The 15,430-nt window shown below is 42.2% G+C and overlaps 1 protein-coding gene across 5 annotated transcripts in view; it reads right to left on the reverse strand.

Moving 5' to 3' along the window:
* ABAT (4-aminobutyrate aminotransferase) overlaps positions 1 to 15,430 on the reverse strand; it is a 50,602-nt gene that overhangs the window by 5,292 nt on the left and 29,880 nt on the right. For 3 of the 5 annotated variants that reach the window (XM_021539922.3, XM_021539924.4, XM_021539923.4), the window contains exons 3-13: positions 11,961 to 12,058; positions 11,115 to 11,144; positions 10,418 to 10,535; positions 6,500 to 6,549; positions 4,899 to 4,979; positions 4,693 to 4,785; positions 4,255 to 4,317; positions 3,658 to 3,721; positions 2,882 to 3,030; positions 1,500 to 1,637; positions 159 to 326 (exon numbers count right to left, since the gene is read on the reverse strand). In XM_021539922.3, the coding sequence (XP_021395597.1) occupies positions 159 to 326; positions 1,500 to 1,637; positions 2,882 to 3,030; positions 3,658 to 3,721; positions 4,255 to 4,317; positions 4,693 to 4,785; positions 4,899 to 4,979; positions 6,500 to 6,549; positions 10,418 to 10,535; positions 11,115 to 11,144; positions 11,961 to 12,058 (1,052 nt within the window). Of the gene's footprint in view, positions 1 to 158; positions 327 to 1,499; positions 1,638 to 2,881; positions 3,031 to 3,657; positions 3,722 to 4,254; positions 4,318 to 4,692; positions 4,786 to 4,898; positions 4,980 to 6,499; positions 6,550 to 10,417; positions 10,536 to 11,114; positions 11,145 to 11,264; positions 11,425 to 11,960; positions 12,059 to 15,430 lie in introns of all 5 variants that reach the window. The other 2 variants (XM_085592397.1, XM_085592396.1) reach the window with 1 other exon arrangement.

A 15,430-nucleotide genomic window follows, 5' to 3' on the forward strand; every position in this document is an offset into this window, starting at 1 on the left:
ACTGTTGTGTGAGCACACAGCAAGTTTGTGTGAAACAGCAGCCCCATCCAGCTGAACCTGCACTGCTGGAGGAAACCTTGTCCCTTCCACAGATGTTACACACACTCCTCAGGGGGTCACCAACCAGCACAGAGTCCAAGTTTCATCAAAAATCTTACAGCATTTGGCCTGAACTCCTCTTTGTGGAAAAACCCTCCTGTCATCATCTTCTTACTGAATGTTACCACATCCGCTGGGTCATCCAGGCCCCAGTGCTCGTGTGCCCAGAACTTTCCTGTGCAGCCGCCTCCCGTCTGCACCTCGTCCACCAGGAAAGCACAGCCATGCTGCAGAGACACACGTGAGGAGCAGGGAATGTGAGCCCTCCTTCCCAAACCCAAAACACCTCCCTTAGTGAACACAGCAACACAAGCCAATCACAGGCTACACCCCTCCTTCCTCTTCCTTCACTGCCCCAACCTCCCCTCCTCAGCCCCATCACCAATGCCACTCGTGTCAGATTTCACAATTAAAAATCCAGTTCTTTCTTCAGGAAGGCACTAGAAACTTGTTTTCTACCCGTACTCATCATGTATATGTTTTTATATAGTCTTCAGCACTTCTAGAGGACACCTGAAAACATCTGGGAAGAGCAGAGGTGGCATTTTCAAAGAAAGCCCCTGAGGGAAGCAGAGTGTCATTTCTAGGAATTTGTTGGAAAGATGAAGTCTCTGCCCCCAGTCAGAGTCAGGCATTATGTGGCACAGAGGCAGTACCAGCAGCATGAGCTGGTCCATTTTAGGGGGCATGAAAAGCTGCCTTTCAGACAACTCTGCTGAAAGAGCTACTTGTGAGCTGGCAATGTGGGGTTTTTATGTGAAGGACTATTTTGTACAAACTTTGTGACAGGGAGAGCAAGCTATATCATAATTCTGTATTTAAAAGCAATGGGTAGCTACTTGTGGCAGCATCTCTTCAGCACACAAATGTTTTTTTGAGGGTGAAAAAAAGCATGGAGTAAGCATTACTGAGGGTCATAGCTTCTAAATAGGTAACTTTACATTTCAAGTACCGAGACATCTGTCCTTTTCATTGTTTTATTGGAACATCAGCACTATGGCTGGACTCAAGTCGTGTTTCAGGGTTTTTTTTTGCAATTAAAAACATGTCATTAAAAGTTTATACTTTTCACAACTGCTTCAGAAGTGGAATCTTCTCAACCAACAAGCATAATCATTTAAAGAACACACCTGCAAAATTCATAGCTAATGAATCAGAGTAATTTCTTTCTCACTTTGAAATTAGAAGATAATTTATTGGACTGGGGAAAGCATGAGGTTTGAATCAAATGGAAGAGAGCAGGGATTGCTGGTATGTGGTACAGAACTACCCTGACTGCTGCTAAGGAGGCCTGTGAAACCCTCCAAGAGCCTGGGGCAGGGCAAAGCCTCTGGAGACACCCACAGTGTGTGGGTGCATGTTTTAGCTATCCCTGAGTGCCCAGAGAAATGTTTTATCACCTTTCTGGCAATATCTCGCAGCTTTCTGAAGAAGTCATCTGAAGCATGATTGTCCCCACCCTCTGACTGTATCGGTTCCACAATGATTCCAGCCACAATCTTCTTCTTTTTCCTGTACTTTACAATCAGGTCTTCCACCTGTAAAACAAACACTTATAGTACTGCCTCCTTCCAGAACATTTGCACATTTCCTCCTAGCTAGATGAAATCTCATCAGACCTTCAACTTTGCATGGAAATTCCTGGCTATAAAGGTACCGGGAGGAAATTCCTGGCTATAAAGGTACCAGGAGGCATAGAGGATTAACAAGTGGTTCCTCCAGCATTTACCACTGCCTTGCTGCTCCTGAATGGGTTTTCACCATGTCCTAATCACACTGTAACTAGCTGCACATTTATCTACAGTGCTGTGAAAGCTCTAGCCAGGTTCAGCTGGCAGTGTGCTGAGCACCACTGCAGCTCACTGTGCCACTGCTGTCATTCTACCTAAGTGATATGGAAGGGGATGGATTTTGTGTCATAAACCAAAACTCTGCTAATGTGTTAGAAAAGGTCATCTGGAAAATTCTTTTTCCAGTCACCTACTTCAGATATATTAAAATTAATCAGATGAAATAGTGCAAAAGTCCTGTTGTAAGGGGCTGACAGATAATTCTCATTAACCTCCTCGTGCCAGTTGCTGCAATTAATGGTGTTTTTGTGCTTGAAATCCTTCACACCCCTCAGGGCCACAGCCCCTGCAGGCTGTGCAAGGCAATGTCTTCCAAAGGGGGCCAGTAAGCCAAGCACAGACTTGCAAAGAAAAGGTTTGGGTTTCTGGTTGTTCTGTTGGTTTTTAAAATAATGTTTGTTTTAAAATAATGGCATCCAGCATTGCACTTCTCCCACCAGAGCTACCCTGGAGCAGCCCCAGGGAAGCACAGCATTTGCTGTGCTGTGTTCTCTGAAGTGAGGCAGGTTTGGCTAAGTGGACTGGCAGGTCCATCTCTGCACAGTCAGAGCTTTATGCCAGAAGCTGCCATGGAGGAGCTGGAAAGGCTGAAATACTCTTAAGAGGTTTTCTCTGCAGAAAGGGCTATCCACACTTATCCACACTGTGCTCTCTCTCAGCCCATGGCCCTCTGGCAAGAGTTGGCAGACGAGTTCACTGTGATACAAGCAAGTTCTGAGGGTGAAATTTCACTTTGGTATCACTGATGCAGCCCTGAATTCCCAGTGAGCTGGCAGGGAGACAGGTCTGACTGCACACAACAGTGAATGCTGGTCCAATCACAGGCTGTTCCAATCCCTGAAAACATTCTTTTAGTGACAAGCACTAATCCTACCAACACTATTCATTATTTCAAATCAAAAACAACAGAAAGCTGCCAGGGAATTTTTTACCTCCTCTAAACAACGGGCTTCTTCCTGTTGATTCTCTTTCACAAAGTCTTCCAGGGGATACTTTAGCCTTGGAAATGGAGCAATAGGCCAGTCCAGTGAGGGAATGTCCAGTTTGTGAATTGCTTTAGAGTGAGTTGTAGCTAAGCAACCTAAGCCCAGAGAGGGAATAATTAAAATAATACCCATCTAGGACCAATACAAGAAAAAAAAAGCCACCAAGAGGTGAAAAATGGCCTGACTATAGAATTCTCTTAACTGCTCTGTGTTTTTACTGTCTTCTGAAATACTGGGTAATTGGATTTAGTCAAGCTTAAATGGATTGCTCTAGATCTTAAGCATCAGTTTCCACATGCACCGTTCCAGAAGAGCAGGAGAACCTCTGTCAGTCTGAACAGGTTGCTCAGACAAGGTGGATTTCATCCCTCCAAAGACACAAAGCTCACAGCTACAGCACTCTCAGGTAACATGCTCAGAACAAGGACTGAGCTGATATAAACCAGTAAAAGTGAGTGACAGCATGTTTGTGGTGATTTTACCCCAGGAGTTGGATTTTCATGAGTACAGACAGGAAACTGCAGATTCAGAATGAAAATAAAAGCCTGTCTGAAAAGAATTTTTCAAAAAACACAAAATCAATTCCTACTGTCACTCAAGCATTCCAGTGCTAGCGGGGCTTCTAAGGCAACCCTTAATGAACCTCCAGCTTCTCCACTGGCACTGTGTGTGTAAGGACAAGCAGAGTGAGTTGAGGGGTGAGGGGGACAGGGACAGCTTACCCAGGGTCCTGCCGTGGAAGCCGCCCATGAAGGAGAGCATGGCGTAGTCAGGGCAGCCAGGGGGCTGCAAGCAGAGCACACAGTGGGGTCAGCCCGGGGGAAACATCCCCCCACTGCCCCCTGAGCTCCTCTCCCAGCAGGCACCACAAATTGTTACAGCCTCCCCCTCGGTAAGCACACGGGTCAGCCCTAACCCTGCCCAGCTCCCAAACCCCGGGCTGTACATGGATGAATCCTTGGTGGATGTTGTGGTCTGGCATCATGCACAGGTGAGCTCAGACCAGGCTGAGCCTTCAGCACAGTCACCCCTTTGTACACAAATTAGAAGCATTTGTTTATGGGGTGGCTGTGCCTGGGAGTGGCCTTGGGGCACTGGGGGCTCAGTGAGGAGAGGCTGGGGCTCCCCTGTGCTGCACCCCCATGCATTCCTGATGACTCCCAGATATTTGCTGGGAACAGCCTGTATTTCACCATTTCCTAAATGTACAAAGCCTGGATTCCACTTCACATGTAGGGAACCAAACTTTCCCTCCCAGTCTTCTCTTCCAAGCCCAAATCAGTGGTACATCTGTAGGTGTGGTAAAGAACAAATGTTACCTGGTTAATCATGCAAGATTCCAGTTCTTCTTTTGTGACATTATTATGGCCCCTCTCCTTGTTCTGCAAAAAACCCAAACAACCCAACATGAGTGTTCCTATTGTTGTAACCAATGCATTTATGGCTGAACCACAAACCAGGGATGCTCATATTCAGGACTGGATTCCAGGAATACCCTGTCTGTGGCTTTCACATGCTGACTACAATCTGCATTCTCTTTATTTCCTTTACTTTGTGACTTCTAAAGTTGTGTCAATATAAAGTAAAAGCTTAGATGAAGAGGTTTTAATAAAGATTTTATACTAGATTGAATATAAACAACATCATAAGCAAGTCAACCTCCAAGCCTCACATTGTTTTGCAATAACAAATCTGATTATGACTAAATAATCATTTCTACATCTAAACCTACAAAAATACCTTAATGTTTTACTTACTCTGTACCACATGAATATTGCTTTAAAGGCATTTTCATTAGAGCAGGATCCACAAGACATGGTCATCACCTGTGACAAACCCTTAGGAGCCACCTGTCAGCAAAGACAGAAAATTACTCTTGAAATACTGAACACAAGTATAGTGCAAAATGATAACAACAGTGGTGATAATGATAGTGATCAGTCCACAGGTATCTCAAACTTACTGATAGCAAAGACTCCTTCAGTTTTTCTGTAAAATTCTCTGGAGGTAAAATCCCTAGGGCAGGTCTGTTGATAAAAGTGCTCTAAAAAGACAAAGGAAGAGGAATTGTTAGGTCTTACTATCACATGGAAAATATGTTGATATCAAAGCAGTTCTATTTTATTCTAATTATAAATATCAGCCAGAAATCTGTATCATGGCACAAGTAGTTTTAAGGCAGAGACTACTATTCCTGCCTTAGCATATATTTTTCTATCTAATCCTCACTACTTTATTCTTGCAGGACACCTTAGGAAAGATGCATGCACACTGACATTTCCTCTTCAATTTTGCCATTTTAGCTGCTCAATCTTCATTTTCCTTACACACAGGAAATATGCTTTAAAATCTTTATTACTTGCTTCCAGTTTGAGTAGCTGAATTCAGTTAGGATAGCAGCATTTTCATCTTTACTGATCTTCAAGACAGACCATTTTGGAACACTGGGAAGGTGGAGCCAGGCTCCAGGCTCTTCAGTGGAAGATGAGAAGCCATGGGCATGAATCAAAGCATGAGAAGGACTGATTTGGGTGCAGGGAAAAGGTTTTGCAGGAAGAGAACAGTGAAGTGTTTCACTAAACAGACTGCTCTTTTGGAGGTCTTCAAGGTCCCAGATAAAACCCTGAGCACCCTGGTCTCATCTCACAGCCACCCATCTCAGAGCAGGAGGTTGGCCAAGAGACCACCTGAGGTCCCTTCCAATGCCAGTGGTGCAGTGAACTGACCACATCAGGATTCACACCTTTGGGAAAAGTAATTTTGGTATCAGGGAACAGCAGCCTGCAACCCATACAGGGGTTTCTAAGGAGCAGCTCTGGAAAAAGCCCCTCAGCCTCCCCAGTGCATTAATGGAGATGAATGTCACATTTATGCAATTAATTTAAATTGTGTCACGGATTAAAATTGATTCATTGCTGTTCTTGGCCTTTGTGGGTAATCTTATTTGATTCATACCGTGCTACTCTTTATTTTAAATTAAATTTTCTCAGAGAAGGACAAGATCAATAAATTTGCCAACTGCCAAGCAGCTTTATTTGCCCTTTTCTTTTGTTTGTTGTTTTTCTTGTTGGACAAGTAATGACTGAAATTAAAGGTTGAGCATTGATAAGTTAACTCTCAATGGGTCTCCAGAGGGAGACACAACTTCTCCCAAAACACTCATATTTTCAGTGCACCTCAAGTTTGCACATTTATCAGCATCCTTCAGTCTTTCTCAGCACAAATACTCATTCCAAGACGTGTAAGGCTCAAAAAATCTTCAGAAAACATTATTAAAATGGTTAATTTGAGACAGTACATTAGAACTATGATTTAAATGTGACTGAAAATATATCAAAGGCTTACAACACCCAAATGTTTACTACTTGTAAAACTTCCTATAGGTCTTGGTGTCTTCTTAAACACAACAAAGCTCTTTTCATCTAGTGAGAAGTAAAGCAAGCAGATCCTATCATACATTAAATGGAAACATTAGCATTCACTATCAGTCTAAGAAAAACAGAGAAAGCCCATAACAAGGAGAGAGAGATCTCCTTCACATCCTCCATGTTCTAATTCACTTACCAGGTTCTGTGGCTGCTGTAAAAGCTTGATCAGAGAGGGATGGCTGTAACCTAATTAAAAAGAACAAAGAAAGAAAGCAGTTCTTTCTATCTGGTTTCAATGAAGTAATGTAAAGCATAATGTAGAGAATAACCATAACTTCATGCTTGACTGTTTATGTGCAACCTGTATATTTTTAACTACTCATAATGAGACTTCTTTTGAAGTAGGACAAACCTCTGGGCTCTTTGCCCCTCAGCAGCCTGTCTGGGTGCAGGGCACAGCACAGCACTGCTGCTGGGAGCTCTGGCACGCCCATTTCCTTATTTTGACAAAGTTTTGCTTGGAAAAATATCCAACAGTTTATCATTCTTACTAAGAAACTAAGCTTCAGTTTTAACACTATGAAGGTGCTTAATTTCTACCCATTGATAGTCTACAGGATAACTTGCTTGCTTACAGGCAAAACCAATTTATCTACTGTTAAGAAAAATAATCTTCAAAGGAGGCCAGAAATTTCATTTAAAGCCTGATCTCTAATGTATAAAATACCAGCACCAGAGATTAACACCATCTTTTACATTTCCTTGTAGAAACAGTTGGAAACCTCATCTTCCCCACTGCTCAAGAAGTTAGACCATGGTAATTTTGTTACAAAAGCTTATTGTGCTTCTGAATCCCCATTCCAGTGGAATGACAACAGCCCTGATTAATCTGTTTAAGCAATGGAGCATTAGGAGACTGTGTTAACAAAACAATTATAAATTCAGTTTGGAATATTTTAGCTGAAAACAAGAGAATATCCATATTGTTTTAACAGCATGTCATGCTGATAAATCTGTTACAATTATTATGAAGATAATAACAGTGGCTATTTGGGACACAGAACAACTAAATCTGCATGGCATCTGCTGTCATGGGAAGAGCTGTTGTTCAGCTAGAGGGAATGACACACTGAGAGCTGTGTCCTTGAGAACTGCACCTGTGGCTGCCACTGAGTGCCCCTTTGAGAGTAAATCAAGTGTTTTAGAAATCTCCAAAGCACAGCTACTATTGTTTAGGAAGCTCAAGGATCAACTCTGGTGCTGCCTGTAAGAACCTGTAATCCTGTTGCTGGTGTTACATATGTGAATGCCATGGTATCAGAGAGACCATTCTCTTACATACCACAAATCTCTGTTAGCCCTGATTTACCCTTTTGCACCCACACAGGATCCTTCTGCCATTCTCTTCACTTCAGGCCAAGGGGTCTGGTCTTCATCCTTGTGCCTCAGTGAAGGAAGAGAGGATCCTGAAAGCCCAGCTGCCATGGCAGAGTCGGGCTGCGTGACAGAAGCTGAGCTGGCATGTGGGTTCACAGTCAGGAGCTAACACCAGCAAGAAGTAAATGCTTGAATAACCATTATATAACTATGGTAGACAAGTCAAAACAGCTCCAGGCTGGTGTGGCAAACAGGCACTCTTTGCAGTGCCATGACCAGCACAAGGGTTTGCAGTGTTACAAATCTGCTCTCAGAGCTGGCTCTAAGGAAGGGCACCTGCTCCATCACTCCTGTTGGGTGTCTGGATCAGCGTGACAGGAACGTACATGTCCTCCAGGCTCATGAATGTGCCTGTCTGCAAAAGGAAAAACAACTAGAGCCTGCTAAAATAATGAGATGGAGAAAGCCCAAAGAATCCTTTCAACCGAGCAGCAGGCTGCTGTCAATAATATCAAACTACACCTCTCTGCATCTCCCCAAACAAAACAGACCTTTCCAGCACTGAAAAACACATTGTTTCATTTGCTATTCCAGGATGTTTGCTGGCAAACATGTCAATAGCATCCTTCTTGCATTTGGCTCCATGGGGTTTCTAACTCTGTTAGACAGAATAGATGCAGGATGAAAGGACAGCTGTACTACAACTGCCCATAAAAGTGTGGTAAAAAACGATTTCAATTTTTGTTTTTCAGCTAGAGACAGCCTAGAGCATCTTTGCCTAGAGGTTTTTTATACTTGATTTCTTATCTCTCCACACAGCACTTATTACTTCTCAACCTCTGCTGATAAATATATTCTCGTGTAACAGATCATTATTAAATCTTGGGGAGTTCTGACAGATTCATGAAAGGTTTTATTGGATTTACTTGCAAAGAGATAAGCACAGATGACTAACAAGCACCTTGTGATCTTGTTTTGCTCTCCCAATCCAGACCCTTCCTCTGTCACCAAAAGGGACATTATTAGTAACCTGGGCAGCTTCAGATAATCTTGTCATTCAGTACAACTGAAACACATAAATTAATGTTGTGTGTTAGGCTTAGATCAGCCTGTAAGTCTGAAATTTCCATTTACTCTTTGCTGCTGCACATCCCAGAGGCATGATCTGAGAAGGTGCAAGAAGCACTGTATCATAGTTCCTTTGGGACTGAGGAATGTGCTCCCTAGGATAAACCCAGCTTGTCCTCAGGAGGACATTGCCTCTTGAGAAGGAGGAACTACACAGCTTAGGAGGGTCAGTCACAGCACGGGAGTCTTGCCCTACATCACCAGTTTCACTCAACCAGAGAAAGGAAATTGCAGAGCCCCTGCCCATTAGGAAAATATTTCCTCCATAACACTTCAATATTTTATCCACAAAACTGTATTAAAAGATGTATGCTTGCACCACCCAGCACTGAGGTCAGAAAGCCTCAGTGCACTGTCTCTACAGTTTCCTTCTTTGAGTATGCACTGACTTTCATACTTTGGAGTGTGCATTTGACTACACAAGATTTGTTTCTCCAAATCAATTTATTGTGTGAAGAATGGGAAGCCATGTAAATGCACCTCCTTTCCTAGAACCTAAAATCCAAACTCATTGGCATACAAGCATTGTGCTCCTGTGTCTCACCCCTATTTCCTCATGAGCAGAGGCCAGATTATCTCAGTGCAGCCTGAAAGATACCAAGCAGTGAGAACTTGTGTTGGGGGAAGCAAGCTACAGACATTGCAGGGTTCTGGAATTATTAAAATCAGCACACTAATTGAGTGCTACAGGACAGCAACAACACTGGCTGCAAAGAAGGCTGGGGTAAGTGAACACCCATCACAGCCACAAGGTCTTAGATGCCAGAAGTTTGGTAACAATCTGAACATCACATTGTTTCCCAGGAAAGGAGGCCTGTAGAGATGATTTTGAGTCATCACAGTTTCTATACATAGCACAAGAACTACCTTTTAAATTACCCCAGCACTTCTGCAACTTTTCCTTCTGCAGAAGTGCATTTTTAAGCAGCTGAGAGGAACCATGGATGAGGAGCAAACAAACTGGACTGAACTGAACTCCAGCTGAAACCTGTATGCCTTGCAGCTGAGGCTCACAGTTCTGCCTTGCTTCTGCTTGAAAGGTTTCACAAAGCAATCATCTGACTCTCCCAGGCACTTGCCAGGCCCTGTGTCTGCTCCTCCAGACAAAAGGGCTGCCACCTTTGCTTTCAGTCAGCACCACAGCTCACTGCTGGGCTTGTTTCATCCTGCTGCAGTCCACATGGCCCACTCCTTTTCACACCCCGCCCCCCACTTATTTTGAGATAGAAATGTTAACTAAAACATATAATTTCAAGTTATAATGTCCATATTATGCTTATTAATGTTTAAAACAGTAACATACTGTTACAGATCCAAACCAACAAAGACAACCTGAATTGTGGAACTTGCACATTCAAATTGAGATTAATACTAGAGCTTATTTCTAGCACTTTAAGAGAGCTTTAGGTATAGAATTTGTAGTTCCTTCAGCTATCCAAACCCACCACTACACAGTACACAGCAGTGAGCTGTCCCTGATCACAACAAGGTGCTCATTACGTCACCTCTGTTTTCTAAAATTAATCAATCAACTTCCCTGGTAGTGCCTGAGATAAGAAAATGACAGGTTGAAGGCAAAACAAAACATTCTGGCACAGCTGCCTCCTACCTATTGGGATGGAAGAAATCTGAGAGTAGAGATCCAACATGCGATTGCCATCTACATCTACGAGGTAGTTCCCTCGGCTCTCTTCATAATTGCAAAAGAAGTGCACAGCTTCTGCATTCTTCAAGAAAAAAAAAACAATTAGTGCTTTAAGAAGTAGTAGTATGTAGGAAGGTGCAACTAATGGTTGTACAGCAAAATCTGATAAAAATAACTAATGCAAGGATAAAAAGACACATTATATTCACTGCATGGGAATAACTGTAGAGCTAATTTTATAATGACTCTTAAAAGGTCAAGTCTTTACTTTTTCTACAGAAATGAAGCACAGACGTGGATAAATTGCTCATCTTAGGAAGGCAATATGTACTTAGGCTGACATACTTTTAAACTCAAGCCATAATCTACCTTGTTTTCATTGGCCACTCTGTAGCAACTCTGAAGTTTTTCTTTAAATGCACATGGTTTAAACACATATGTTGAAAGAAAAACTCTGGTGCTAGCAAAATGATCCTGCAGTATTCAATATATGCTACAAAAGATTTTACTCAAATGCATAAATAAACCACACATAATGTATTCAGCATGGAAACCTGGAGTCAGTGTTTCACCTTTCTGTGTGGCACAAACAAGGATTTTAAAACAAGTTCTAAAATCAAAGTGTTAACACCCCCAAAACACAGAAAACTTGACAAATTACCTGGATGCCATTCAGCTTCTTCATTAATTCCTGCACAAAAACAAATGTCACAGTCTCAGGTGTGTAATTAGCAAATACTGATGGAGAATGTATATTTCTTTTTTATGATCCCATAAATCATATGCAAACTTTGTAGTCCTGTGTGCTTACCAGGCAACTCTACCTGCCACAGGAACTTTCATGGTGCATCTTGCAAATATTACAGTCAAAACTATGACCTGTGGCATGCAGAGCTAAACGGGCTGCAAACACAGTTTAACTGTAAATCTCCAAAAAGGGAAAGCTGCCTCTTCTATATTGACCAACTGAACTGAGAAAACAAGAGAGAAATCAGAAAATAAGAGAAGCCAGAGTCACACAGAAGGGATACTGGTACATTGGTTCTAGAAAGACAGCTCCTTTTCATTAAAAACAAAAAAACTCACAAAAACCAAAACCCACCACATGCACAAATGTTGAGTCTGCCAGAGAAAAACAACATCCAGCAAATTCAAACTCTTGCTTCATTTCAAAACCAAAGCATTATTTCAAATCAGGAAAAGTTTCTATTTCAGCAGGAGGACAAGTGACCAAGCCTGATCAGATGTTTTATTAAAATTATGCTCTTTGCTTTGAATTATTCTGTGGGAATTATTATTATTATTATTACAGGGGAACTTGGCAGTTAAGATTCAGTTCTGCCTCTCAGAGAAGGGCATTTTATTAATGAATAAAAGTGGGTGTAGACTTATGGAATTATATTTATTCATATCAGATTTAAGGTTTGAAATGAATCTGTTTTCTAGTAAGTGAGACACAGCTAAAGAAAAAAAAAAACAAACAAGTTACTACACTTTGGAAACTTACTCTAGATCGTGGTCCAGGAACTTCTGTCTTCATCAGAGGTCCATCATAATCAAAATCCACATCAATTTTAGCTGCAGCTTGACTGATATACCTGTGTCCTGTAAGAAATAATGAAAGCCTAAGTATAGACCATATTTTCTGTGCTCTCGTTTTAGAAGACACAGTCATACTTTGCCTGACTGAAAACATTTGACAGATGAGACCAATTACATTGAGCTGTCTGAAGTGAACTATGTATCTCATCTTTGACCAGTCTTAAAATAAAACCAATGCCAGTGAGGTGGCTTAAAAAAAACCCAAACAAACGAAAAAAATCCCAAGGGAAATCACAAGGCAACCCTAGAGAAACAGGTAAAGCACAGGAGGATTGAGAGCACATCTCTTTCCATCTCTTTTTTTGAGTCTGTCCATTATGTCCTTTGCAAACCTTTGCCATAAATTCCCCACTTCTACACAGAGATGGTCAACTACCAGTAATAACCAAAAAGCCAGATTGTGTCCACAGGAAAAATCCAGTATGATGCTTTCCAATAGCCCAAAGAACACTCCCTGGGAAAGATTTGTCTCAGAAAGCTAAATGGTCTTGTCTCACATGAAACCAGCACCCTGCAGTGCAGCTCTGAAATCTGAGTTTAAATCAGTGCCAGTTTTCCTTCTGATCTTGCTGGTTTTTATCCACATGTGTAGGGAATCATAATTAACTTGGCAACTTAATGAAAACAAAAGGCAAAAATCTCCTTTGCTTTACCAATAACAGGCTCTGCTTCCCTTTCTGACATAACTGTTTTAAAATACAGAGTTTAGGCAAAACTTCATATAACAGAGACAGTTCTGGTAAGCATGTATTCCAAATATGTACATATTCCATTAAGGGGATTATGGGATAATATGGGGATTGTACATTTGCAAAAAAAGGAAGCTCTATCAAGGTGACCAGCAGAGACTATGAGCTTGCTCTGGTTACATATTGAACTAAACCAACATTCTTAGCAATTACATTTTTTGTCATGGAGCATCTGCAAGCCTCTACCCAGCACGGTATCAACAACAAACTGCTCTTAATACTCTTAACTTGGGGAAATCACACTTGGACCTGAAAGAAGAGGGCATAACTTTTTTAATATCTGTGATAGGCATTTTTCAGCTGGTGTAATCTGGATGGCCCAAAATGAAGGTCCTCAGCTCTCACTGTCACCAGCTGCAGCTCAGATCCAGGCTCAGCATGGCATGTCAGGAACACCAGCTCTTGCCCGGGGCACTTGGAGCAGCAGGGTCTGAAGGTACCAGCCACCACATCCTGCTGTGCCAGGGCCATGCTGCCAGGTGCTAAACCAACAAACTGCACCCCAGTTTGGCACAGGTGCAGGGAGGGAGATGCCTGGGCAGCCAGACAAGCATATGGAAATCCCTGGGGTGCAGCACTGCCACCAGAAACCCTGGCAGCACCAGCCCCTCTGCACTTCCATCCACACCCACCTCTCACTGCCAGAGCTCTGTTCCAGCAAGGTACTGAAAATGCTTTGTGTTTGGAAGTAACAGTTGTTAAATAAAGCAAATATTTATCAAGGAAAACAGAAGGTATCCTGTGATACTGCTCGGCAGAGCTCCGAGCACAGCCATTCAGCTGAAATTTCCAACAGTGACTCGAGACATTTGCCTCAGCTTGTGTCAGCCCAAGCTGGGATGTCTCAAACAAGCCTGATTTCAAGAAACTATTTGGAAAATCACTGCCCTTTGAAAGCACCTTTGAGTACTTAAAGTCCCTGCTCATCTTGGGAAAACTTAGTCTGCAAAGATGATTATTCTCCCCAGCTTTAATTCAGATGCGTCAGTGCCCCTCTGCAAAGCTATTAATAGGTTTTGTTACAGCAACACCATTTTTGTGTCATTCTGTTTAGTATTCATGTAAATTGGAGACTGCATGGCAACTGCTCCACTGAGGGGGAAAAAACTACTGCATATAAAAGATCAAAATCTCCACAATTCATAGGCAATAAGGCTGCAGATTTAGTAGACACACTCTCAAGTCTAAAAGGAGAAGAGAGTGAATTTACCCTCATATGCATCCGCTCCTTCCCAATGGAGAACCCACCAAACCAGCTGCAAACATTTCTGCTTCTCCTATGTCCCCTTCTCTCCCTCCCCCCAGGCTCTGGGTGGGAAAAGCAGGCACAGAGGCACAGAACATACAGGACATTTTGGGAATCAGCACTAACAGGAAACATGGAAACCCAGCATGAGACTTGGAATCCTTTGACACAGCTGCAGATTTAAGACAGGTGAGCTACAGGCTACATACACAGTCCTCACCCTTCTCCTCCCCATCCTGCCTGCCCTGTGCCACCACATCCCCTCTGCTCATCTCCCAGGATCCTCTCATCTGGACAATACCTCCTTCCTTAGTCTGTTCAACTGAGTTTCTCACAAAAACGCACTTGTCTGGACCATGATTAAAGATTTCCTCTTCTCCAAACACCCAAGCCATTCCTACAAGGTCCTGATTGCCAGGCTGGAAAACCCAGAGCACAGTCCTGGCCACCACCTGGGACGGGTGGATGACATTCCCTCTCTTCTGCTTCCCTGAATCTGTGAAATATTGTAGCAGATAAGGATTTTAACTAAAACATAAATTCAATTATTTCTCTACACAAATTTTGTTGTGGATACTGCAAACAGCATGATCTCCCCTACAAAAAAAAAAAAAAAAAAAAAAAAAAGTCCTATTTACAGAGCTATATAACAGGGACTTAAGTTGGAGAATATTTTAATTTTGCCTTAACTTGTTTAACAGCACAAGTCAAGAGGAGGTTGTTTCCTTCAGCCATGCTGTGTAACAAAGACCCAAGTGGGTCAAGTCTGCTTTGTAAATTTTTCATCATCTTTTTGCTACAGTTTATGCCACAGTCTCTTTTGCACAGGTACATTGAACAGTCTCTTTACATTGAACCAGGTATCTAAGGGCACATCTGAATTAACAAAAATGAAGAGCACCTTGCTGTGCAGTGCTGCTTCACACTAGCTCATGACTATCAACAGACAGGTTTTCAGGCACAGCAAAACTGGTCAAGTGAAATCAAAACATATAGGTCTTCCTAGAGAAGAGTTGATTTAAAGATAATTTTAATCAAATTATTCATGTTGGTCAATTTGTGAGGTATTTTTTAAAGCAAAGGTTTCAGGAGCAGCTTATTCAAACAACAATCACTTTCAATAAGTCTGTGAACCAGAGTCAGCTGAGAACAGCAACACACGTGAACAGGCTTCCTTGTTCTTACTTATCTCCTAAAGCACATTACAGGCCATCAGGCTCTATAGGCAAGTGATTTCTAGGCTGATTGACTCATACAAATTTAATTTCACATATTTGTTTTCGGGAGCCCACAGAATGTCTCATTTTATTAACTCCAGTATAATGGCACTGTACCCATTTATTGATCTTACACTTGCCAAAGCATTATTCCATCTCCTGG

Source organism: Lonchura striata, chromosome 14 (assembly GCF_050655825.1).
Source record: "Lonchura striata isolate lonStrDom1 chromosome 14, ASM5065582v1, whole genome shotgun sequence".
NCBI lineage: Eukaryota > Metazoa > Chordata > Aves > Passeriformes > Estrildidae > Lonchura > Lonchura striata.